The sequence below is a fragment of the Oncorhynchus gorbuscha genome, linkage group LG26 (assembly GCF_021184085.1).
Source record: "Oncorhynchus gorbuscha isolate QuinsamMale2020 ecotype Even-year linkage group LG26, OgorEven_v1.0, whole genome shotgun sequence".
NCBI classification, from domain to species: Eukaryota; Metazoa; Chordata; class Actinopteri; order Salmoniformes; family Salmonidae; genus Oncorhynchus; species Oncorhynchus gorbuscha.
In genome coordinates this window covers 20570155-20596075 of record NC_060198.1, presented here as the reverse complement: position 1 = coordinate 20596075, position 25921 = coordinate 20570155, and the positions used below count along the sequence as shown (strand labels likewise).

Below are 25921 nucleotides of genomic sequence, written 5' to 3'. Positions count from 1 at the left end.
TGAAATCACAGAAAATGAAAAAAAAAATAAGAGAATAGAGGATGATGAATGGATGGGTAATATAAACTCTTTCAGGAAGTGTATACAAAGACAACACTGAAGTATTATGTTTGAGGACGCAATCACGTCAACCAACTTCAATGATGCCTAATATTACGGGTTCTACAACATACAACTGCTACTAACTATACAGTGCATTCAAAAAGTATTCCAGACCTTATTCTAAAAAAAAAAACAACAACAATAATAATCCTCAATCTACACAAAATACCCCATAATGGCAAAGCGAAAACAGGATTGTTTCGAGGCACAGATCTGGGAAAGGGTACCAAAACAATTCTGCAGCATTGAAGGTCCCCAAGAACACAGTGGCCTCATTCTTAAATGGAAGGTTGGAAACGCCAAGACTCTTCCCAGAGCTGGCCACCCGGCCAAACAGAGCAATCGGGGGAGATGGGCCTTGGTCAGGGAGGTGACCAAGAACCCGATGGTCACTGACAGAGCTCTAAAGTTAGTCTGTGGAGATGGGAGAAACTTCCTGAATAACAACTATCTCTGCAGCACTCCACCAATCAGGCTTTATGGTAGAGTTGCAAGATGGAAGCCACTCCTCAGTAAAAAGGCACATGACAGCCCACTTGGGAGTTTGCCAAAAGGCACCTAAAGACTCTCAGAAAATAAGAAACAAGATTCTCTGGTCTGGTGAAACCAAGATTGAACTCTTCGGCCTGAATGCCAAGTGTCACGTCTGGACGAAACCTGGCACCATCCCAACGGTGAAGCATGGTGGTAGCAGCATCATGCTGTGGGATTTTCTTTCAGTGGCAGTTACTGGAAGACTAGTTAGGAACGAGTAAAGGATTAACGGAGCAAAGTACAGAGATCCTTGACGAAGTCCTGTATGCACTGGAAAAGAGTATCAGACTGGGGTGAAGGTTCACCTTCAAACAGGACAACAACCTTAAGCACACAGCCAAGACAATGCAGGAGTGGTTTCAGGACAAGTTTCTGAATGTCCTTGAGTGGCCCAGCCAGATCCCGGACCTGAACCAGATGCTAAGCTACAGGACTGTTTTGCTAGCACAGACTGGAATATGTTCCAGGATTCCTCTGATGGCATTGAGGAGTACACCACATCAGTCACTGGCTTCATCAATAAGTGCATTGATGACGTTGTCTGTACGTACATACCCCAACCTGCACTGAGCTAAAGGGTAGAGTTGCCTCTTTCAAGGAGCGGGACTCTAACCCGGAAGCTTATAAGAAATCCCGCTATGCTCCCCGACGAACCATCAAATAGGCAAAGCGTCAATACAGGACTAAGCTCGAATCTTACTACACCGGTTCCGACGCACATTGGATGTGGCAGGGATTGCAAACTATTACAGACTACAAAAGGGAAGCACAGCCAAGAACTGCCCAGTGACACGAGCCTACCAGAGGAGCTAAATTACTTCTATGCCCGCTTCGAGGCAAGTAACACTGAAACATGTACAAGAGCATCATTACCAGGACGTGTACTCCGAGCATGCGCTGACAAGTGTCTTCACTGACATTTTCAAGCTCTCCCTGTCTGAGTCTGTAATACCAACATGTTTCAAGCAAACCACCATAGTGTTCTTGGGCGCAGGGACTAAGGTAACCTGCCTACATGACTACAGACCCGAAGCACTCACGTCTGTAGCCATGAAGTGCTTTAAAAGGCTGGTCATGGCTCACATCAACACCATTATACCAGAAACACTTGACCCACTACAATTTGCATACCTCCCCAACAGATCCACAGATGATGCAATCGCTATTGCACTTCACAGTGCCCTTTCACACCCGGACAAAAGGAATACCTACGTGAGAATGCTGTTCATTGACTACAGCTCAGCGTTCAACACCATAATGCCCTCAAAGCTCATCACTAAGGGAAGGAAGGGTGCGTTAAGGGTGCGTGCTCAGTCCCCTACTGTACTCCCTGTTCACTCATGACTGCACAGCCAGGCACGACTCCAACACCATCATTAAGTTTTCCGATGACAACAGTGGTAGGGCCTGATCACCGACAACAACGAGACAGCCTATATGGAGGCGGTCAGAGACCTGACCGTGTGGTGCAAGGACGACAACAACCTCTCCTTCAACGTGATCAAGACAAAGGAGAAGATCGTGGACTACAGGAAAATGAGGACCGAGCACACCCACATTCTGATCGACGGGGCTATAGTGGAGCAGGTTGAGGGCTTCAAGTTCCTTGGTGTCCACATCAGCAACAAACTAATATGGTCCAAACACACCAAGACAGTCGTGAAGAGGGCATGACAAAACCTATTCCCCCTCAGGAGACTGAAAAGATTTGCCATGGGTCCTCAGATACTCAAAAGGTTCTACACAGCTGCACCATCAAGAGCATCCTGATGGGTTGCGTCACTGCCTGGTATGGCAAGTGCTCGGCCTCCGAATGCTAGGCACTACAGAGGGTAGTGCATACGGCCCAGTTATCACCGTGGCCAAGCTTCCTGCCAGACTGTTCTCTCTGCTACAGCACGGCAAGTGGTACCGGAGCGCCAAGTCTAGGTGCAAGAGGCTTCTAAACAGCTTTTCCCCCCAAGCCATACGATTGAACATCTAATCAATTGGCTACCCAGATTACTTGCATTTGCCTGCCCCCAGGATTTAGAGCTGATCCTAGATCTGTTTCTGTGGGCAACGTCTACTTGAAAACACACACAGACAACAGAGCATTCTTTGCCATGGAGACGGACAGGGGCAATGGTGAGGGGAGATGGGAGCAATGAGGTGGATGTCAGTTGCATGCGGGTAGGGAGAGGCAAGTAAGGGCTTGGGAGGGTCAGAATGAGTGAGAAATGGGGGTGGGTTGATGTAGTAGTTTGTATGGGGTGTGGGTGGATGGGTAGTGAGGGGACACTGACAACAGGAAGGCTTTGAGGGTCATACTAACGTGGGCCGTGTGGTAAGGAGACCTGGGCAAAGATGCTGTCGCAGTCTGGATGGAGGAAAAGGCAGGAGTAGAAAAAAAGAGAAGAGAGAGAAGGCCCTGAGAGAATGAGAGACTGAGGCGGAAGGAAAATCTCAAACTGTGTTTAACAAACACTTTCTCTATAAGCTCTAGCTACGCTCCCACCCAACCTATCCTCCCTCCTCCACAATCCCCACCCAACCTGCTCCCTCGTCCAGCTTGAAGGACCACCTACTGGAGTGGAAGGGGCTGGAGGGGCCCTGGGGCGAGTCGAACACGCTGCCGATATCTGTGGAGCTGGAGGCAGCCGAGGCTGGCGGCGGCGTGAGGGGCGTGCGCGGCGAGTTGGGTGCAGAGGCGGCACTCTCCATCTCGCTATCAGGGATGCGGCTGTAGCTGATCTTGCGCGGCTCATTCTGCAGTGGCGTCGGATGTCGCATGGTGCCCGGGCGCACCGAGGACGGGCGCACGCCGGGGGACTTGAGCGGGCAGTTGTACTTCTTGGGCTGGAAGGAGACAGGGAGAGGGGGGAGTTGAAGGAGGGGTCAGGGCAACACTGCTACAATGTCAGGGCTACTCAACTGCAGACTCTCAGCCCTCAAGTACTGCTGGTTCTGGTAATTAATGTCAGAGATTGGGGGACTATCTGGTTAGTGTGTTACCTGCAGGTAACTGCCAAAATAAACCAACACCAACATAAAGTGTATTAATAGGGCGTTGGGCCACCACAAGCCGTGACTGACACACACACCCTTTAAACCCTCTATGCACCATTTATATCCTCCTTTCAAAGTCACCTCTCTCTTCTTCTAGCCATGGTAGCCAAAATAATGGGAAACTGAGCATTTTTATACACGACCCTAAACATGATGGTATGTTAATTGCGTAATAAGCTCAGGAACACCTGTGGGGAAGCAACTGCTTTCAATTTACTTTATATCCCTCATTTACTCAAGTGGGTCCTTTATTTTGGCAGCTACCTGTAATTGTTAGAGGTATAAATTCTGCTGACAAATGTTCAGTCTTTTTTCTACCTTAATAGCAGGGGCGTTGCGTCCATAGAGGGCACTCGGACGCCGCCCAACCTGGCAGCAATGAGATAAAAATGGATTTATAAAAATTTATATAATGATCAAATATTGTAATAATATCAAGTTTGTGTATATAAATAACTGCATTTAGATTACAAATTGAGTTTAAAAAAATAAAATGTGCTGCTGTAGTTGGCAGCGTAGTTCCAGCATTCCAGAGAGCTTCTCAAGCCACCTCATTCAATGCAATTTAAAGTTATCCCTATACCCCTTGAGGTTATCATAGGATTTTAGCCACTCTTATTGAACCTATCCAAAGAGCCCCTGGTTTGCAATTATAACTCTGTACACAAGATGGCGATGATCAAAACACTGCAATGTTGTCAAAGTATGAAGTGAGCGCAGACACAGAAGATGACACTGTCAAACAGCTGTTTCAGCAAAGCTCAAACAAGACATGACATTAGTTAGAATTAAACTACCACACGTTTTTGTCTGTTATTGTATTCCCACATGCTTGTACGTCTAGCAAATAAGTTAAAGTTGAACATTTGCAGTAGCCTACTTATTCCATTTGGAAATGTGGACTTATTTGTCAGCTACCTATTGCCAGTTTGCAACAGCCCCACTTGTTGGAATTTTTACGAGACGCCACTGCTTAAGAGCATTACAGGGAGCCACACATGCTTAAGTGTGGCTCAGTGTGGTCCCGTGGCTCAGATGGTAGAGTATGACACTTGCAATGCCAGGGTTGTGAGTTCGTTTCCCACGGGGGGCCAGTACGAAAAAGCTAAATGACTCAAATGTAAAACAATGAATAGTGGACAAAAACTCATGAAGTTTCAATGTCATTCTAACAAAGGTTTGAAATACAATAACTGATCAAATGGCATAGGGAGTCCGAGAGAGGATAATCATGTGAATCGTAAGAAGGGAGAGGGACACTTACAAATCGAGGCAACGACCGGGCATTCCGAGGCTCAATCTCCAGCGACTTGTTGAACAGATAGTCAGCAAACTCCTTCTCTGCCTTGTCCTCCATTGGATTGAGGTTTTCAAAGAACTTCTGTTTAACACAAATGAGAGAAACAGAGTCGTCAGAAAGACAGATCCATTGAGAAGTATATATTGTTGTCCTAATGACTATAGACAAGGGTGTGGGTGATTGGGGACAATTGGATAAATAACCAACTAGTACATGTCGGGAGCTGAGTGGCAGTAACTCTCTACTAAGCAATGAATTCTAAGCATTGATGTCAATGAGACTAAAGTTTAAGCTAGGGATCAGCACTAAATGTATATCTAATCAAAAACTAAGAGGTTGCTAAGACTTGGAAAACTGTCAAATGTACATGGGAACTGTAGAGATGAAATCGTGAAAGGAAACAGGCCAAATGAGGTGATATATTACTTATATTACTCCCTTGTTTAATCATATTTATACCCATTCATATTCCACGTAACTAAATGGTATTTGTGAAACGTTGATGGGTTGGACCATGCTGCAAAGCTGGAAAGTATGCCAATATCTAAAAAAATGTTGACTATGCAGGCTGGCCATAGAGTGGTGACCAACTTCAATGGAACATGCGACATCACTGTTTTTGCTCCTCACCCGGATATCGCTCTCCACCCGTAAGCAGTAGGGCTGGTTCTGGTACTGCTGGATCTCCCCGGTGATCTCTGCCACTTTCCGTCGCTTGCTGAAGTTGATCAGCTCCTTGCCATGCCTCTTCAGGAAGTCAGGGTTGCCTTCCTCCGTCTTCAGGATGTTCGTCAAGTAGATCCCTGAGGAGAGTTAGAGAGAGAAAAAATACATGAGAGTGGAGCAATGATGTCGATAGACTGGCACCGGTTCGTGGAATGTTGCCGGCCGGTCCCCAAAATTGTTAACCAACACTAGTTCTAATGTAAGCGGTCCTTCAAGGAGGAAAAACCCTAGCTTAGGATAGCATAGGACAAGATCAACTTTAATGTTCCCGAGGGGGAAATTGTCTTCGATACACAGTACTGCTGTGTACAAAATAAAAACGGTACATTACTTGTGAGTCCCTGACACAAAAAGGACCATAGCTTCCTCGTCCCTGGTATCAAAAAGGTTGAGAAACACTGCTCTAGAGCATACCAAAGAAGGGGACACAGGGGGGGTTGATGGAGCGCAGTTTTGCCAGGTACTTCTTGTAGTGGTCCTCGCTCAGTTCATGGGCCTCCTCCAGAATCTTCCTCTGTCGGCTTGGAATTTGCTGGAGAGGGGCCGAAAGTTCAGTCAAAACAATTGTATTTATTTCGCCCTACAGATGTGTCTCTATGGTACACAGAGGCACATTGGGCCATGCATTCTATTGATAAGAAATCTGTAATTTTATGTTACCTCAACGTAGAGACTTACTAATTACAATACTCATCAACACTAGGCACTTAATTTGGTACTGCAATTTTCATTGGATTCATGCAATGCCATAAAGTACCAAGACAGTTATCACACCATTTCCTAACAACAACTTCAAAGAATCTTGCAGAAAGAACCCCCTCCAGGCCTTCATCACCTCGAAGGTGTGGTCTAGCCGGTAGACGGGCGAAGAGTTCATGGCGCTGACCACCTCGAGCACGCCGTTGAAGTTGTTGAGCTCCTGGAACACCTGCAGGATCTCGATGATACGCGCCACCACCGCTGCCCGCTCTTCCAGGTTCTCCGTCTCTACGATACACCTGTGGAGAACGTAGTACATTGAGAAAAAAAAATGCTACTTAAACCCAAGGGCCAGGGCCGTGTTCATTAGGGACTAAACGGACAACTGACAAACAGTGAGGGACTACCTTTTTGTTTTGAATTGCAAAAAGTTTTTTTTTGCTGCAAGCCCTAATAAACATGACTCAGGTCTGCATAGTTCAGTCATTTCATTTCCACAGCTGGTGGATGAGAAAGTGTAAGGTAAGTGGGGGGAAAGAAAATACATATTGGTACATTGCAAATATTGGCCCCTGAAAACTAAACCAGGAAGTCTCTGGAGATATCAAGCCTGGTGTGATATCACACATGAAATCAGACAGGGATTAGCAGCTCATACACAAAAAAACAGTCCCAAATGGTTTCTTTCCTTTTCAACTTGAGAATCAATATGGGGAGGATAGGAGTAATCTCAGCCTTATTTAGGGTTCAATTCTGCCACCTACATAAAGCATTCGTAACACCTGTATGCAGTGCACTAAATGACATGACATAACTATACTGAACAAAAACGCAACATGCAACAATTAACGATTTTACTGAGTTACAGTTCATATAAGGAAATCAGTCAATTGAAACAATTTCATTAGGTAATAATCTATGGATATCACATGGCTGGGCAAGGACGCAGCCATGGGTGGGCCTGGCTCCCAAGTGGGTGGGCCTATGCCCTCCCAGGCCCATCCATGGCAGCCAATCATAATTCGTTTTCCCCCCACAAAAGGGCTTTAATAGACAGAAATACTCCTAAGTTTCATCAGCTGTCCACGTGGCTGGTCTCAGACGATCCCGCAGGTGAAGAAGCCGGATGTGGAGGTCCTGGGCTGGCGTGGTTACACGTAGTCTGCGGTTGTGAGGCCAGTTGGACATATTGCCAAATTCTCTAAAATGACGTTGGACACGGCTTATGGTAGAGAAATGAACATTCAATTCTCTGGCAACAGCTCTGGTAGACATTCCTGCAGTCAACATGCCAATTGCATGCTCCCTCAAAACTCGAGATATCTGTGGCATTGTGTTGTGTGACAAAACTGCACATTTTAGAGTGGCCTTTAATTGTCCGCAGCAGAAGGTGAACCTGTGTAATGATCATGTTGTTTAATCAGCTTCTTGATATACCACACCTGTCAGTGGATGGATTATCTAGGCAAAGGAGAAATGCTCACTAACAGTGATGTAAACTCATTTGTGCACAACATTTGAGAGAAATAAGCTTTTTGTGCTCACGGAAAATTTCTGGGATATTTTATTTCTGCTCACGAAACATGGGACCAACACTTTACATGTTGTGTTTATAGTTTTGTTCAGTATACATCGAGCTACATAACATACTTTATCATGCCATAAATTCATCATAGAAAATGCTTTGTCAACACTGCAAGTGTAAGGAATATCATGGTCTCGTTTCACAAGGGCCGCTTCTTTGTGGGTCCTTCTGTAGCTCAGTTGGTAGAGCATGGCGCTTGTAACGCCAGGGTAGTGGGTTCGATCCCCGGGACCACCCATACGTAGAATGTATGCACACATGACTGTAAGTCGCTTTGGATAAAAGCGTCTGCTAAATGGCATATATTATTATTATATTATTGTGATGCCAAAAAACAAAATGGGTGCTCTTACTTTTCGAACCACAACGTGAGGTTGGTGGTGTGGCGGATCATTCGCAGAAGGTTGGGCGAGTTCAGCTCCTTGTCCTCCTTCGTCCACACGCTGCCCACCAGCTCTGACGGCTGCACCGCCCTGTAGATATAAGTCAGAGAGAGGACAATAATGCAGAGGTTAGTCGCTTTGACGCTTCAAGTAGATGCTCCAAACCAAAGTTCTAGGAGGAGATTACCATATACCCAAACTATTATATGCCATTATTCAAAGAGACTTACAAAAAATGTATGCAGTCACTATAGTGCATGTTTATGTGATCCCAGCAGGAATTGAAGCCACAACTTCACCATATGAGCCACAGAGGACCACCATTATTAGTTATATGACAACAACAACAAAAAAATCAGACTTTGTGTCAGTGGTTAGGTGCAAACTTCTACCGACTCCAGTCTTGGCAGCTAAGGGAGTTTTCTGCGCCAGAATTGTGGTAAGATTTTCAGACAATACCAGCGACCATTGTTGGGCCACAAGGCCGGTGCGATGTAATCTCGTCGTAGGAAATGGAGCACAGTGATTTTTTTAATTTTTTTATTTTAACAGGTAGCCAAGGGTCTCATTTCCAGGTGAGGCCCGTGTACACAATACACATCAATATACAAAATACACATTTAAAACTAAACATGCATAAATACGTGTTAATATTAAAAAGAATACGCAAAAAGTAAATACAGAATCCTAAACAGTTACAGTTTTCAGCAACTAGGTTTTCAATCAACACCCTAAACTGCAACAGAACATCCCATTTTAATGAGAGCTGTAAATTGTTCCAGCAGTGGGGCGCATTAAAACTAAAAAGCGGATTTACCTAATTCGGTGGAGACCCGAGGAACAGCAAGAGTTAACCAACCCTGTGAATGCGTTTTGTAACTCGTGTTTTTATACTTCAACAACAAAGTCAGCTGAGTCAGAAGCTTGTGTAGTAAACAAAGCGGGAGTAATGAAGTGACCTACGGGACATTAATGAGGATCGGCTCAATTCATAGACATTTCAATTGATATTATTACAGTATATACATTGAGTTACCATAGATGCTGATCTTTGGTCAGTTCTGAATTTCCCCCACTAATGGTTATGGGTTAAAATTGGGAGAGAGGAAGCTGATCATAAATCTGTACCAAGGGGAAACTTCACCCCGGAGCGTGGGAAAGAGGTGAGGGGATAACCTTCGGTACGGCCCACCATAGCTGTTCCCACAGGCCCAGCATCATCAGTGGGGGAAGTGTCCCCCCTCGCTGGTGCTGCACGTTTGTGTATGTGTACAGTTGAAGTCGGAGGTTTACGTACACCTTGGCCAAATACATTTCAGATCATTTCAAATCAGTTTTTCACAATTCCTGACATTTAATCCCGTCTTAGGTCAGTTATTTTAAGAATGTGAAATGTCAGAATAATATACACTGCTCAAAAAAAATAAAGTAATACATCCTAGATCTGAATGATTGAAATATTAGTCTTAAATACTTATTTCTTTACATAGTTGAATGTGCTGACAACAAAATCACACAAAAATTATCAATGGAAATCAAATTTATCAACCCATGGAGGTCTGGATTTGGAGTCACACTCAAAATTAAAGTGGAAAACCACACTACAGGCTGATCCAACTTTGATGTAATGTCCTTAAAACAAGTCAAAATGAGGCTCAGTAGTGAGTGTGGCCTCCACGTGCCTGTATGACCTCCCTACAATGCCTGGGCATGCTCCAGATGAGGTGGCGGATGGTCTCCTGAGGGATCTCCTCCCAGACCTGGACTAAAGCATCCGCCAACTCCTGGACAGTCTGTGGTGCAACATGGCGTTGGTGGATGGAGCGAGACATGATGTCCCAGATGTGCTCAATTGGATTCAGGTCTGGGGAACAGGTTGGCCAGTCCATAGCATCAATGCCTTCCTCTTGCAGGAACTGCTGACACACTTCAGGCACATGAGGTCTAGCATTGTCTTGCATTAGGAGGAACCCAGGGCCACCGCACCAGCATATGGTCTCACAAGGGGTCTGAGGATCTCATCTCGGTACCTAATGTCAGTCAGGCTACCTCTGGAGAGTACATGGAGGGCTGTGCGGCCCCCCAAAGAAATGCCACCCCACACCATGACTGACCCACCGCCAAACCGGTCATGCTAGAGGATGTTGCAGGCAGAACGTTCTCCACGGCGTCTCCAGACTCTGTCACATGTGCTCAGTATGAACCTGCTTTCATCTGTGAAGAGCACAGGGCGCCAGTGGCAAATTTGCCAATCTTGGTGTTCTCTGGCAAATGCCAAAAGTCCTGCACGGTGTTGGGCTGTAAGCACAACCCCCACCTGTGGATGTCGGGCCCTCATACCACCCTCATGGAGTCTGTTTCTGACCGTTTGAGCAGACACATGCACATTTGTGGCCTGCTGGAGGTCATTTTGCAGGGCTCTGGCAGTGCGCCTCCTTGCACAAAGGCGGAGGTAGCGGTCCTGCTGCTGGGTTGTTGCCCTCCTACGGCCTCCTCCACGTCTCCTGATGTACTGGCCTGTCTCCTGGTAGCGCCTCCATGCCCTGGACACTACGCTGACAGACACAGCAAACCTTCTTGCCACAGCTCGCATTGATGTCCCATCCTGGATGAGCTGCACTACCTGAGCCACTTGTGTGGGTTGTAGACTCCGTCTCATGCTACCACTAGAGTGAAAGCACCGTCAGCATTTAAAAGTGACAAAAACATCAGCCAGGAAGCATAGGAACTGAGAAGTGGTCTGTGGTACCACCTGCAGAACCACTCCTTTATTGGGGGTGTCTTGCTAATTGCCTATAATTTCCACCTGTTGTCTATTCCATTTGCACAACAGCATGTGAAATTTATTGTCAATCAGTGTTGCTTGCTAAGTGGACAGTTTGATTTCACAGAAGTGTGATTGACTTGGAGTAACATTGTGTTGTTTAAGTGTTCCCTTTATTTTTTTGAGCAGTGTACTAGAGAGAATGATTTATTTAAGCTTTTATTTATTTCATCAATTCCCAGTGGGTCAAAAGTTTACAATTAGTATTTGGTGGCATTGCCTTTACATTGATTAACTTGGGTCAAATGTTTTGGGTAGTCTTCCACAAGCTTCCCACAATAAGTTGGGTGAATTGTGGCCCATTCCTCCTGACAGAGCTGGTGTAACTGAGTCAGGTTTGTAGGCCTCCTTGCTCGCACATGCTTTTTCAGCTCTGCCCACAAATGTTTTTTAGGATTGAGGTCAGGGCTTTGTGATGGTCTCTCCAATACCTTGACTTTGATGTCCTTAAGCCATTTGCCACAACTTTAACTTCCTGACTGTGGTCTACATCATGATGCCATCTATTTTGTGAAGTGCACCAGTCCCTCTTGCAGAAAAGCACTCCCCATGTTGCCACCCTCGTGCTTCACGGTTGGGATGGTATTCTTCGACATGCAAGCCTCCCCCTTTTCCCTCCAAACATAACACAATGGTCATTATGGCCAAACAGTTCTATTTTTGTTTCATCAGACCAAAGAACATTTCTCTAAAAAGTACCATCTTTGTGCAGTTGCAAACTGTAGTCTGGCTTTTTTATGGTGGTTTTGGAACAGTGGCTTCTTCCTTGCGGTGCAGACTTTTCAGGTTGTATCGATATAGGACTCGTTTTACTGTGGATATGGATACTTTTGTACCCGTTTCCTCCAGCATCTTCACAAGGTCCTTTGCTGTTGTTGTGGGACTGATTTGCACTTTTCGCACCAAAGTACGTTCAACTCTAGGAGACAGAATGCGTCTCCTCCCTGAGCGGTATAACGGCTACGTGGTCCCATGGTGTTAATACTTGTGAACTACTGTTTGTAGAGATGAACGTGGTACCTTCAGGCATTTGGAAATTGCTCCCAAGGATGAACCAGACTTTTTTCCCCCTCAGAGGTCTTGGTTGATTTCTTTTGATTTTCCCATGATGTCAAGCAAAGAGGCACCGAGTTTGAAGGTAGGCCTTGAAATATATCCACAAGTACACCTCCAATTATGTCAATTAGCCGATCAGAAGCTTCTAAACCATGACATCATTTTCTGGAATTTTCCAAGCTGTTTAAAGGCAGTCAACTGTTTAAGTATGTAAATTTCTGACTCACTGGAATAGTGATACAGTGAATTGTAAGTGAAATAATCTGTCTGTAAACAAATGCTGTAAAAATGACTTGTGTCATGCACAAAGTCGGTGTCCTAACCTACTTGCCAAAACTATAGTTTGTTAACAAGAAATTTGTGGAGTGGTTGAAAAACGAGTTTTAATGACTCCAACCTAACTGTATGTAAACTTCCAACTTCAACTAACTGTATGTATGCATGTATGTATGTATGTATGTATGTATGTATGTATGTATGTATGTATGTATGTATGTATGTATGTATGTATGTATGTATGTATGTATGTATGTATGTATGTATGTATGTATGTGTATGTGTGTGTGTGTGTGTGTGTGTGTGTGTGTGTGTGTGTGTGTGTGTGTGTGTGTGTGTGTGTGTGTGTTTGTGTGTGTGTGTGCATGCATGCATGCATGCATGCATGCATGCATGCATGAATGTATGTATGTATGTATGTGTAAGTATACTACCGTTCAAAAGTTTGGGGTCACTTAGAAATCTCCTTGTTTTTGAAAGAAAACAATTTTTTTGTCCATTAAAATAACATCAAATTGATCAGAAATACAGTGAAGACATTGTTAATGTTGTAAATGACTATTGTAGCTGGAAACAACTCATTATTTTATTTTATGGAATATCTACGTAGACGTACAGAGGCCCATTATCAGTAACCATCACTACTGTGTTCTAATGGCAGGTTGTGTTAGCAAATCCAAGTTTATAATTTTAAAAGGCTCATTAGAAAACACTTTTGCAATTATGTTAGCACAGCTGAAAACTGTTGTTCTGATTAAAGAAGCAATAAAACTGGCCTTCTTTAGACTAGTTGAGTATCTGTAGCATCAGCATTTATGCGTTCTATTACAGGCTCACAAAGCCCTTTCTTTTCTGAAACTTGTCAGTCTATTATTGTTCTGAGAAATCAAGGCTAATCCATGCGAGAAATTTCCATGAAACTGAAGATCTCGTACAACTCTGTGTACTACTCCTTCACAGAACAGCGCAGACTGTCTCTAACCAGAATAGAAAGAGGAGTGGGAGGCCCCGGTGCACAACTGAGCAAAAGGACAAGTACATTAGTGTCTAGTTTGAGAAACAGACGCCTCACAAGTCCTCAACTGGCAGCTTCATTAATTCATTAGCACCTGCAAAACACCAGTCTCAACATCAATAGTGAAGAGGAAACTCCAGAATTCTGGCCTTTCTATTTTTGATATTGCTACTATTCAAATATGCAAGTAACAATTTCACTGTACCATTTACACCTTCTGTATCCTGTGCATGTGACAAAAACATAGATTTTATTTGAAATAGTGTGTTTTTACCAGAGATGGTAATGTGAAGAACATGACCTGCACCAAAGTCAAATTAGGATATAGGACAAGGACTAGATAGTGTATTTTTAGCTGGAGCGTTTCCTTATTGTAGGCTACTACTTTTAGCACTCTTTGTCTTGAAATCCTCAGTTGTTTACTACAATATTCACTCTGTTTAACACATGGCCTCACATTTAATCCTTCAAGAGATGGGTTGGGTTAAGGCTTAAGAGGGTGTGAACAATGCTGAATGGGTGTAGACAAAGAAGAGCTCTCCAAGTAGGTGTCCAAAAACATTCAAGGGCCATTTTCTCAAAAGTGGTGTTACAAGTTCATCAACTTTCAAAGCAGAGTGTATGATAAACCATTTTCTATCTTTGAGTCTATACTTTTGTATGTAAAAGACACCATTTCAAATTTTGCTACATCGCACCGAATCCAGGTGGTGAGTCACATTTTTGCTCTAGTCCACCACTTACACAGCTGATCCAAGGAATCATCAAGCCAGTGATAAATTGAGGTGCTTTAGTACTGGACTGGAACAAAAAGGACTGGAGTTAAAAAATTCAAAAACTGCCGTGGACTGCAATACGGTACTGTAGGCCTACCTGTAGAAGTCGGACTCGAGCAGTGTGAGCTGCCGGGCGATCTCAATGGGGTGGAGGGTCATTAGGTCAAACTGGTCTGTCTGGCCCGACTTGCTGAGGTGCCACTCGATGGGAGGTGGCGAGCTCTCGAAGGTAATGTTGTGGCTGGGCCCATTGGCCTGTGCTTGCTTCTTCCTCTGAATGATCTTGGTAATGGACTCCACCCACTTCTTCATGGCCTTGCCTGGGAGGGGTCACAGAGAGGCAGATTATCACTCAGAGAAGAGAAGTAGAGGAGAGATACGAGAGAGGAAGAGACGAGATGAAAATAAGAAAAAAAAGAGGATATGCAACAAAAGAAGAGAAAGTCCTTGCCCTAATTTATCCACACATACCTCGCACCAATGCAATGAACTCCTCCAGACACTTGAGTAACTGACAGTCCCGCTCAAAGTCATAGAAGTGGTGCTCCACCCAGTGGCGACATACATTCAATACCCTGCAGGAAGAGCGAGTAGGTCAAAACCAGTTAAGATACCAGTTACAGACCAGCAAGAGAGCGCTAACTACAAATCCTGACCTAAAAAACAAATAAATCTGCCCGCTTGTCATTTTGCGGTATCATGTGTAAATTGATGAGGATTTTTACATTAAAAAAATTATATATATTTTAGAATAAGGCTATAATGTAACAAAAAGTGGAAAAGGGGAAGGGATCTGAATACTTCCCGAAAGCACAGTATATGGAGCATAACAAAAAAAAATATATATAAAAAAATGTAAAGACTGCATGCTTTTGTTTCAGCCCAGCATTAAAAATGTTTGAAACCTTTCTCTGCTTATCAGGACAAGACTACCTTCCAAGTGTATCACAAGAAAACCAGGATGTACAGTTGACCCCTAGGTCATGTTCATTAGGCACCAAAATGAAAGAAAACAGACATGTCCAAGAATAACTTTTTGTTGTTGTTGAATGTTTTCTGTTATAGTCCCTAATGAACACAACCTCTTGAATTAGGTGTGGTAAATGGGGAGGGGTGCAGAGGTACCTGAGTTGGACTGGCTGGACAAACTCCTTGCGAAATCGCTTGAGTTCGGCGCTGAGAGGTTGGTCTCCGTTCTCTATGGCCATCTGGTCCGCCTCTGTAGGCTTTGGCTCGGGAATTTCAAACCTAGAAGGTTCCAGAAAACAAAATCACAACTGAGAAGACACAGCAGTGTGGAATCTGGAATTCACCTTTAACCAGACAGTAGAGGTTCCAGACTGGAATATGTTCCGGGATTCTTCCGATGGCATTGAGGAGCTGGCTTTAGCAATAAGTGCATTGAGGACGTCTTCCCCACAGTGACTCCAACGAACCATCAAATAGGCGAAGCATCAATACAGGACTAAGATCGAATCGTACAACACAGGCTCCGATGCTCGTCGGATGTGTCAGGGCTTGCAAACTATTACAGACTACAAAGGGAAGCACAGCCGAGAGCTGCACGAGTGACACAAGCCTACCAGTGGAACTAAATTACTTCTATGCTCGCTTCGAGGCAAATAACACTGAAACATGAAACATGCTGTTCCAGATGACTGTGATCTCACACTCTCCGCAGCTGATGTGAGTAAGACCTTTAAATAAGTCAACATTCACAAGGCGGATTACCAGGACGTGTACGCCGAGCATGCACTGACAAACTGGCAAGTGTCTTCACTGACATTTTCAACCTCTACCTGCCTGAGTCTGTAATACAAACATGTTTCAAGCAGACCACCATAATCCCTGTGCCCAAGAACACTAACGTAACCTGCCTAAATGACTACCGACCTGTAGCACTGACATCTGTAGCCATGAAATGCTTTGCAAGGCTGGTCATGGCTCACATCAACACCATTATCCCAGAAACCCTAGACCCACTCCAATTTGCATACTGCACCAACAGACCCACAGATGCTGCAATCTCTATTGCACTCCACACTGCCCTTTCACACCTGGACAAAAGGAACACCAATGCTATTCATTGAATACAGCTCAGCATTAAACAACATAGTACATCATTGGGCCCAAGCTTCCTGCCATTCAGGACCTCTATACCAGGCGGTGTCAGAGGAAGGCCCTAAAAATCATCAAAGACTATAGCCACCCTAGTCAGACTGTTCTTTCTGCTACTGCATGGAAAGCAGTCCCGGCGCGCCAAGTCTAGGTCCAAGAGGCTTCTTAATAGCTTCTACCCCCAAGCCATAAGACTCCTGACCAGCTAATCAAATGGCTACCCAAACTATTTGCATAGTCTCCCCCCCCCTCTGTTACACTGCTGCTACTCTCTGGTTATTATCTATGCATCGTCACTTTAACTCTACCTACATATATATATGTTACCACAATTACCTTGACTAACCAGTGCTCCCGCACATTCACCTCAAACAGTGAGTAAAGGTGTGTTTTTTATTGAGAATGACAATGGTTCCTCAATGTATATAAAAAAAAATCCATCTCTCTCCCTTTCAATAAGCACTCAGCATGAAAGGGAAAAATGTAATGCTCTGATCCAGTGCAAACGTCACAAAATACCTGATTACTTCTTATCCATATAGCTGTGTCTCAAGCTCACTGGCCCAGGAAGCTCACTGGCCCAGAATATTACAATGTTGCAAGTTTGCTAGCACGAGAGCGTCGGTGTATCCAGTTGATAGCCTAGTTGATACAATGTTTCAAGTTCGTTGCAGACAGGCTATGCGTAGCCAAAGTGATTTATAGGATATACATTTTTTAAAATCAGGATATTTTCTACCTGCAGGCTGCAGTGTTTTTATTTGTTGGCTTTAGACTATTTTTTTTACATAGTTGGCAATGGCAAAAGTTACTTTTAGATGTTTATTATTTTCATTTAGATATAACTTAGATGAACCACATGACAATGATTTTGAGATACAAAGACTTTATTATAAATTAAATTAAACTGTTAATTGAAAATAATAGCTGGCATAAATTGGCACTCCAAATGGAAAAAGTTACCGACCCCTTGTGTAGCCTATTACCGGCAACTTCAGGAAAGTAAAGGCAGAATTATGAGAAGGCCAGCAGCAGCGGGAGGAGGAGGCCATCTTGATCTCTGGCTCCCTCTTGAGTCATTTGTGTGTCTTAATTATTTAATCAAACAGTGTGTTTAAATCATCAGACAAGCTACATAGTTGATTTTATCAAAACACATAGGGTGTGTCTTTATATGGATTTTTTAAATATTTTTTTAGACCAATCGATTAGTCTAAAAAAAACTGACGACTCTCGCTTGACCAATAATTATTTTAGTCGGGGACAGCCCTCGTTTCAAAAATGTATATGGGAATATATTGTCCATGATGAATACATCTCTGTCTTTGTTCTGACAAAGGTCAGAGTCAACGAGCACAGACGAATGTATTGTTGACTGAAAACATTTGCCAAAGTGAATGGCAAAGTATCTGATTTTGAAAAATATGATACAATATTAGACACAAAGGCGGTTCATAGAATAATAACAGTGGAGCCCAATCCTAGAATGGCATCAACATACTCACCTCTCAATAAGAAGACCCAGCAGCTCCTGAGGTTTACAGAAGGACCTGTAGGTTGTTAGAAATGTTCGGACGAAATTTGGATCTGCAAGAAGGAAAAACAAGGGAATTGTCAGCCATTTTGTTATTCAAATCAAATTTATTTGTCACATACACATGTTAGCAGATGTTAATGCGAGTGTAGCGAAATGCGTGTGCTTCTAGTTCCGACAACGCAGTAATAACCAATGAGTAATTTAACCTAACAATTCCACAACTACTACCTTATACACACAAGTGTAAAGGGATAAAGAATATGTACATAAAGATATATGAATGAGTGATGGTACAGAACGGCATAGGCAAGATGCAGTAGATGGTACAGAGTACAGTATATACATATGGTATGAGTAATGTAGGGTATGTAAATATTATATGAAGTGGCATTGTTTAAAGTGCCTAGTGATACATTGTTTACATCAATTTCCATTATTAAAGTGGCTGGAGTTGAGTCAGTATGTTGGCAGCAGCCGCTCAATGTTAGTGGTGGCTGTTTAACAGTCTGATGGCCTTGAGATAGAAGCTGTTTTTCAGTCTCTCGGTCCCTGCTTTGATGCACCTTTACTGACCTAGCCTTCCGGATGATAGCGGGGTGAACAGGCAGTGGCTTGGGTGGTTGTTGTCCTTGACGATCTTTATGGCCTTCCTGTGACATCGGGTGGTGTAGGTGTCCTGGAAGGCAGGTAGTTTGCCCCCGGTGATGCGTTGTGCAGACCTCACTACCCTCTGGAGAGCCTTATGGTTGTGGGCGGAACAGTTGTCGTACCAGGCGGTGATACAGCCCGACAGGATGCTCTCGATTGTGCATCTGTAGAAGTTTGTGAGTGCTTTTGGTGACAAGCCGAATTTCTTCAGCCTCCTGAATTTCTTCAGCCTTTCTTCAGCTGCGCCTTCTTCACAACGCTGTCTGTGTGGGTGGACCAATTCAGTTTGTCCGTGATGTGTACACCGAGGAACTTAAAACTTACTACCCTCTCCAGTACTGTCCCGTCAATGTGGATAGGGGGGTGCTCCCTCTGCTGCTTCTTGAAGTCCACAATCATCTCCTTTCCTTTGTTTGTTTTGTTGACGTTGAGTGTGAGGTTATTTTCCAGACACCACACTCCGAGGGCCCTCACCGCCTCCCTGTAGGCCGTCTCGTAGTTGTTGGTAATCAAGCCTACCACTGTAGTGTCGTCCGCAAACTTGATGATTGAGTTGGAGGAGTGTATGGCCACGCAGTCGAGTGTATGGCCACGCAGTCGTGGGTAAACAGGGAGTACAGGAGAGGGCTCAGAACGCACCCTTGTGGGGCCCCAGTGTTGAGGATCAGTGGGGTGGAGATGTTGTTACCTACCCTCACCACCTGGGGACGGCCCGTCAGGAAGTCCAGTACCCAGTTGCACAGGGCGGGGTCGAGACCCAGGGTCTCGAGCTTGATGACGAGTTTAATGGTACTATGGTGTTAAATGCTGAGCTGTCGTCGATGAACAGCATTCTCACATAGGTATTCCTCTTGTCCAGATGGGTTAGGGCAGTGTGCAGTGTGGTTTCGATTGTGTCGTCTGTGAACCTATTGGGGCGGTAAGCAAATTGGAGTGGGTCTAGGGTGTCAGGTAGGGTGGAGGTGATATGGTCCTTGACTAGTCTCTCATAGCACTTCATGATGACGTAAGTGAGTGCTACGGGGCGGTAGTCGTTTGGCTCAGTTACCTTAGCTTTCTTGAGAACAGGAACAATGGTGGCCCTCTTGAAGCATGTGGGAACAGCAGTGTGCAAGTAGCTATTGTTCTTTCATGACTTTGCAGGGGATGACTTGTATGAAATTCGCTACTGTTTGCTAGCTATATGTCTTATAACTATTAAGTTAACAATCTAAGATATGCCAACCAATGTCATGTTTATTAGGCACCAAACAGAAGAAAACAGACAAACATTCCCGAGTGAACATGACCCAGGTCTGTGTGTATATTAGGAGTGCTGATACTGTGGTTATGCGGGTGAACAGGACCGAAGGTCGTGGTTCACATGTTGGATCTGTCCAAGCCCTTTCACTGGGGTCTGGCTGGGGTTGGACAATAGCTGCCTCAGTGCGGATTTACAAACAATCGGCCTGAAACTATTTCAGCCAGGAAACAGACGCTGCTCTGATGCACGCAGCTGCCACTCCACCACACACGCGTAAAAATAGATCACCCGCCTGCCCTCCCCACCACCGACATACACACTGCAGTGGCTTTGACCACAAATACAAGTATAGGACAAGTCAACCACATTATTTGGGTATGACATAACAGAATATTAACTTATAAAGGTTTGATTTTCACTAGGTAGTTACTTTAAAGTTATCTTCCTGCAATTCTACACATTTTTCAATGGGGCAGAGAGATAATGACAGTTTTATTGCCAATTTCCTGCAATTCTACACATTTTGCAATGGGGCAGAGAGATAATGACAGTTTTATTGCCAATTTCCTGCAATACTACACAGTTTGCCGTGGCCCTTGCTGTGTTCTTATACTATCTGAGTAACTCAAACTTTCTAACAAAATGTATTTCAGACAGTTATTCTGGTGGTTGTTAGTTCTCAAAGATGATCTTATTAAAAAAATATACAGCTCCATGATCTTTTCTACATACTTTATATCTGGTTTTAAACGTTTAAGTTTACACTGAAAACGTTTTAACACCCCAAACCTTATTTAGTTATCACACACACGAAAAAGTATGTGAACCTTTTGGAATTACCTGGATTTCAGCATCTTCCTCTTAGTCACAACAATAGACAAACATACTGTGCTTAAACTAGTAACACAAATTATTGTCTTTTTCTTGTCTATATTGAATAGATAATTTAAACACTCACAGTGTAGGTTGGAAAAAGTATGTGAACCCCAAGGCTAATGACTTTTGGGGTCAGGAGTCAGCTAACGTGGATTCCAATCAACGAGACGAGAGTGGAGTTGTTGGTTAGAGCTGCCTTTCCCTATAAAAAAAACACTCAAAAACATTTGAGTTTGCTATTCACAAGAAGCATTGCCTGATATGAACCATGCCTCAAACAAAAGAGATCTCAGAAGACCTAAGATTAAGAATAGTTGACTTGCATAAATCTGGAAAGGGTTACAAAAGTATCTCTAAAAGTCTTGATTTGATGTTCATCAGTCCAGTCAAATTGTCTATAAATGGAGAAAGGTCAGCACTGTTGCTACTCTCCCTAGGAGTGGCCGTCCTGAAATGATGAGTGCAAGAGCCCAGTGCAGAATTATCAATGAGGTTAAGAAGAATCCTAGAGTGTCAGCTAAAGACTTACAGAAATCTCTGGAAGATGCTAACATCTCTGTTGACGGGTCTAGAATACGTAAAACACTAAACAAGAATGGTGTTTATGGGAGGACAACACGGAAGAAGTCACTGCTGTCCAAAAAACCCCATTGCTGCACGTCTGAAATTCGCAAAAGAGCACCTGGATGTTCCAAAATATTCTGTGGACAGATTAAACTACAGTTGAGTTGTTTGGAAGGAACACACACCACTATGTGTGGAGAAAAAAAGGCACAGCACACCAACATCAAAACGCTATCATTTGTTTTTCAGCAGGACAATGACCCAACACACCTCCAGGCTGTGTAAGGACTATTTGACCAAGAAGGAGAGTGATGGAGTGCTGCATCAGATGTACTGGCCTCCAATCACCTGACCTCAACCAAATTGAGATTGTTTGGGATGAGTTGGACCGCAGAGTGAAGGAAAAGCAGCCAACAAGCGCTCAGCGTATGTGGGAACTCCAAGACTGTTGGAAAAGCATTCCTCATAAAACTGGTTGAGAGAATGCCAAGAGTGCAAAGCAAAGGGTGGCTACTTTAAAGATTCTCAAATATATTTTCATTTGTTTAACACTTTTTTGGTTACTACATGATTCCATGTGTTATTTCATAGTTTTGATGTATTCACTACTATTCTACAATGTAGAAAATAGTAAAAATAAAGAAAAACCCTTGAATGAGTAGGTGTGTCCAAACTTTTGAGTTGTGTAGAGTCAGTATAAATGTGTGTGCATGTTATATGTGTGTGAACAAATGGTCTCTCTCACACACGTAACACGAAAAGTATTCAGACCCCTTGACTTTTTACACATTTTGTTACGTTTACAGCCTTATTCTAAAATGGATTAAATAAAAATAGTTAATCAATCTACACACAATACCCTATAATGACAAAGCGAAAGCAGGTTTTTAGAAATGTTAGCAAATGTATTACGAATAAAAAACAGAAATACCTTATTTACATAAGTATTCAGACCCTTTGTTATGAGACTTGAAATTGAGCTAAGGTGCATCATGTTTCCATTGATCATCCTTGAGATGTTTCTACAACTTGATTTAAGTCCACCTGTGGTACATTCAATTAATTGGACATGATTTGGAAAGGCACACACCTGTCAGTAAAAAGGCACATGACAGTTTGCTTGGAGTTTGCCAAAAGGTACCTAAAGGACTCTGACCATGAGAAACAAGATTTTCTGGTCTGATAAAACCAGATTGAACTCTTTGGCCGGAATGCCAAGTGTTTTCAGCAGCAGACTGGGAAACTTGTCAGGATGAAGGGAAAGACGAACGGAGCAAAGTACAGAGAGATCCTTGATGAAAACCGTCTCCAGAGCGCTCAGGACCTCAGACTGGGGCAAAGGTTCACCTTCCAACAGGACAACAACGCTAAGCACAAAGCCAAGACAACACATGAGTAGCTTCGGGACTAGTCTCTGAATGTTCTTGAATAGCCCAGCCATAGCCCGGAATTCAACCCGATCGAACATCTCTGAAGAGACCTGAAAATAGCTGTGCAGCGATGCTCCCCATCCAACCTTACAGAGCTTGAGAGGATCTTCAGAGAAGAATGGGAGAAACTCCCCAAATACAGGTGTGTCAAGCTTTTTGAGTCCTACCCAAAAAGACTTACTATTCATATTTTTGCCAACTTTTACTTCACTACATTCCTAAATAAAAGAAATGTACTTTTTACATACATTTCCCCTGACACCCTAAAGTACTATATTTTGACAGGAAAATTGTCAAATTCACACTTATCAAGAGTATATCCTTGGTCATCCCTACTGCCTCTGATCTGGTGGACTCACTAAACACAAATGTTTGTTTGTAAATTATGTCTGAGTGATGGAGTGTGCCCCTGGATATCCATCAATAAAAAACAAAAATATGAATTGTGCAGTCTGGTTTGCTTAATATACGGAATTTGAAATGGTTTATACTTTTACTTTTGATACTTAAGTACATTTTAGCAGTTCCATTTACATTTGATACTGAAGTGTGTTGGAGGGCCAGTTTGAGGCACTCTTTCCTCTGGTCTAAATAACATCCCAATGCCCCAGGGTAGTGATTGAGGACACTGCCCTGTGTAGGGTGCCGTCTTTCGGATGGGATGTTAAACGGGTGTCCTGACTTTCTGAGGTCATTAAAGATCCCATGGCACTTATCGTAAGAGTAGGGGTGTGAACCGGTGTGAACCCATCACGGTCACCTAATAATCCCCAGTATACAATTGGCTCATAAATCCCCCTCTCCCCTGTAACTATTCCCCAGGTCGTTGCTGCAAATGAGAACATGTTCTCAGTCAATTTACCTGGTAAAATAAAGGATAAATAAAAATATATAAATACATTTTAAAAAGTATATTTAAAACCAAATACTTTTAGACTTTTACTCAAGTAGTATTTTACTGGGGTAACTTTCACTTTTACTTGAGTCATTTTCTGTGGTATCAAGTATAACAATTGAGTATTTTTTCCACCACTGCTGCTATGTACCATATGGGTCAATGGTCAAAGTTCTGCTGACCTGAACATTCCGAAAATGTGTCTGAATCTCTAAGCTTTCCAATGATATAAGATTAAAGAGAACAAGTGAGCAATACTGATACTGTTTGTCATAGGGTAAAATCCCTATGGGAAAAATTGATGGGACGGAGGGATGAAAGATAACACGCAGAAAGCTACCGTTGCTGCACTGCTATCACACATTTTCTTACTCTTGGGACATTGACCTTTAAAAAAAAAATCACTATGAGACTTGGCCATCCCAAGTGAACCCGACCGACCCTCCTGGCTCATGGACTATATGGATTCTTGATGACAATTTATGGGAAAAGAGAAGCGTAGATCCATGCAAATTGTAATGCAGATAGTCAGGACAGAGAGATAAAACAGAAAGTGTGTTGTCCCTCCGCTGCTGTCTCCTGGGTGGGAGTAGGGTATGTGTCCAGGCATGAGGTGCATCGTACAGGAAGCACCTTTTTCCCCTTTTCAAATTACCCTGGGCACACAAACACACTTTTCCTCAAAAGGCTGGTTTCCCTTGGCTTATTTGAAATCAGTGGCACACAGACGGTTGAACACTAAAAAGGAAAATAGTGGCCTAAATTTACACCCTACTCTTTATTCGTGTGAGGAAGTTTACACAGGGGTGTGAGCTGGACAGTCCACCCATAAGAGGAATGTTCTCTTCTGGCTTTGTGTTGTGCTGCATTAACCTTGGACCAGTGTTTTTTAACCCCAGTCCTTCACTACTCCCCAACAGCACAAAGGTTTGGTGTAGCCCAGGACAAGCACACCTGAACCAACTCGTCAACTAATCATCAAGCACTTGGGTGAGTTGAATCGGGTGTGCTTCAACCAAAATGTGTACAGTTTGGGGGTACTCACTTACCACAGTTGAGAAACACTGCTCTAGACATCCAGAGACAAACAAGATGAAACTCAAACTTGTGTAAGAGTTCAGAAAGGCTTCCGTGCTAAACAAATGAAAACGTGTGTTTTTAAAAAGATTTTATACAACACCTGTATGTTTGCATGACATTGAATAACAATGCATAGAAACAGAACAAATTCAAAAGCGCTTGGCCTAAATGTTTTGCTCCCCAGATTACTAGAGCCCACATCCACTTGGACTTTGAGTGATTGAATTTGGTGATTTATTTCCACAAAATGACATCATTACTTTTAATGAATGAAGAGCTTATTAGTCCAATCGCAGCCTTGTATCTGGTTAGGTACAATGGCACCCGTCAGTAGAGAAGAATACAGATCCCATGGTCTAACAACTGCTTTGTGTGCTGGGTCATTCAGCCTTTCTTAAGAGCGATTCCTCGCGAAACCCAGACAAAGAAAGACCATGTTTTACATTTTCACGAAATATAGTCCATAAAAGTGTCCTTTGGTTGAAGGATTGTTGACATGTGTCTAAAAGCATAATTGAGAAATATTTAATACAAGTTGGCATTTTTCTGATATTTTGTCCTTATCCAGGCCTCCTTTAAGACTCCATAGTGTTTCATCTGTAGATGCTACTAAACAAACATTGGTGTCATGTGAAGATGTATCACTTGCTCTGTAATATGAGTAGTATTTTGGTTTCAATCACTTTTTCATACATTCTTGAAAATATAAACAAATATATAAAATAAATAAAAATATAAACATGAATATAGAAATGTTTGATTTGCATAAAAAAAAATATATATATATATTGTTGAGCATAATATAGCCTATTCTACGGGCATATCTCTGATATTACCAACAGTGAAAGTGAACATTTATTAAAAATGGTCACCCTCTGCTGGTGATATGCAGGATGTGCAATGATTCAAGTAAAAGGAGGGTTGTGATTGGTTACATTGCCTACTATGCTAATTTCTCTGAATAAAATGGGCCATAACTTTAAAACTAGTAGAGATCCCAGTCTGGAACTTTGATATTCCTGTGGAGCCTATTATGTTCCACAATATGTTGAAAAATTTGCCAAATCAAAAAAGTTATATTTTCAATATTCATGTTTACATTTTTATATTTCGATATTCATAAATTATTATTTTTGACTATTAAAAAATACTACTCCTATTGAAGAGCAAGTGGTAAAGCTTCATATGACATACCGTTTTGCTTTG

At 43.0% G+C, this 25921-nt stretch overlaps 1 protein-coding gene across 4 annotated transcripts in view; it reads right to left on the bottom strand.

The window, feature by feature from the left end:
• The window catches only part of LOC124015254 (son of sevenless homolog 1-like), a 75698-nt gene that overhangs the window by 4081 nt on the left and 45696 nt on the right, over positions 1–25921 (bottom strand). The window contains exons 11-22 of one of the 4 annotated variants that reach the window (XM_046330360.1): positions 17948–18029; positions 15450–15572; positions 14796–14899; positions 14422–14644; positions 8348–8467; positions 6546–6708; positions 6125–6242; positions 5615–5787; positions 4949–5065; positions 4003–4053; positions 3204–3474; positions 2951–2995 (exon numbers count right to left, since the gene is read on the bottom strand). In XM_046330360.1, coding sequence (XP_046186316.1) covers positions 2951–2995; positions 3204–3474; positions 4003–4053; positions 4949–5065; positions 5615–5787; positions 6125–6242; positions 6546–6708; positions 8348–8467; positions 14422–14644; positions 14796–14899; positions 15450–15572; positions 17948–18029 — 1590 coding nt within the window. The remainder of the gene's footprint in view (positions 1–2950; positions 2996–3203; positions 3475–4002; positions 4054–4948; positions 5066–5614; positions 5788–6124; positions 6243–6545; positions 6709–8347; positions 8468–14421; positions 14645–14795; positions 14900–15449; positions 15573–17947; positions 18030–25921) is intronic. The other 3 variants (XM_046330362.1, XM_046330361.1, XM_046330363.1) reach the window with 3 other exon arrangements.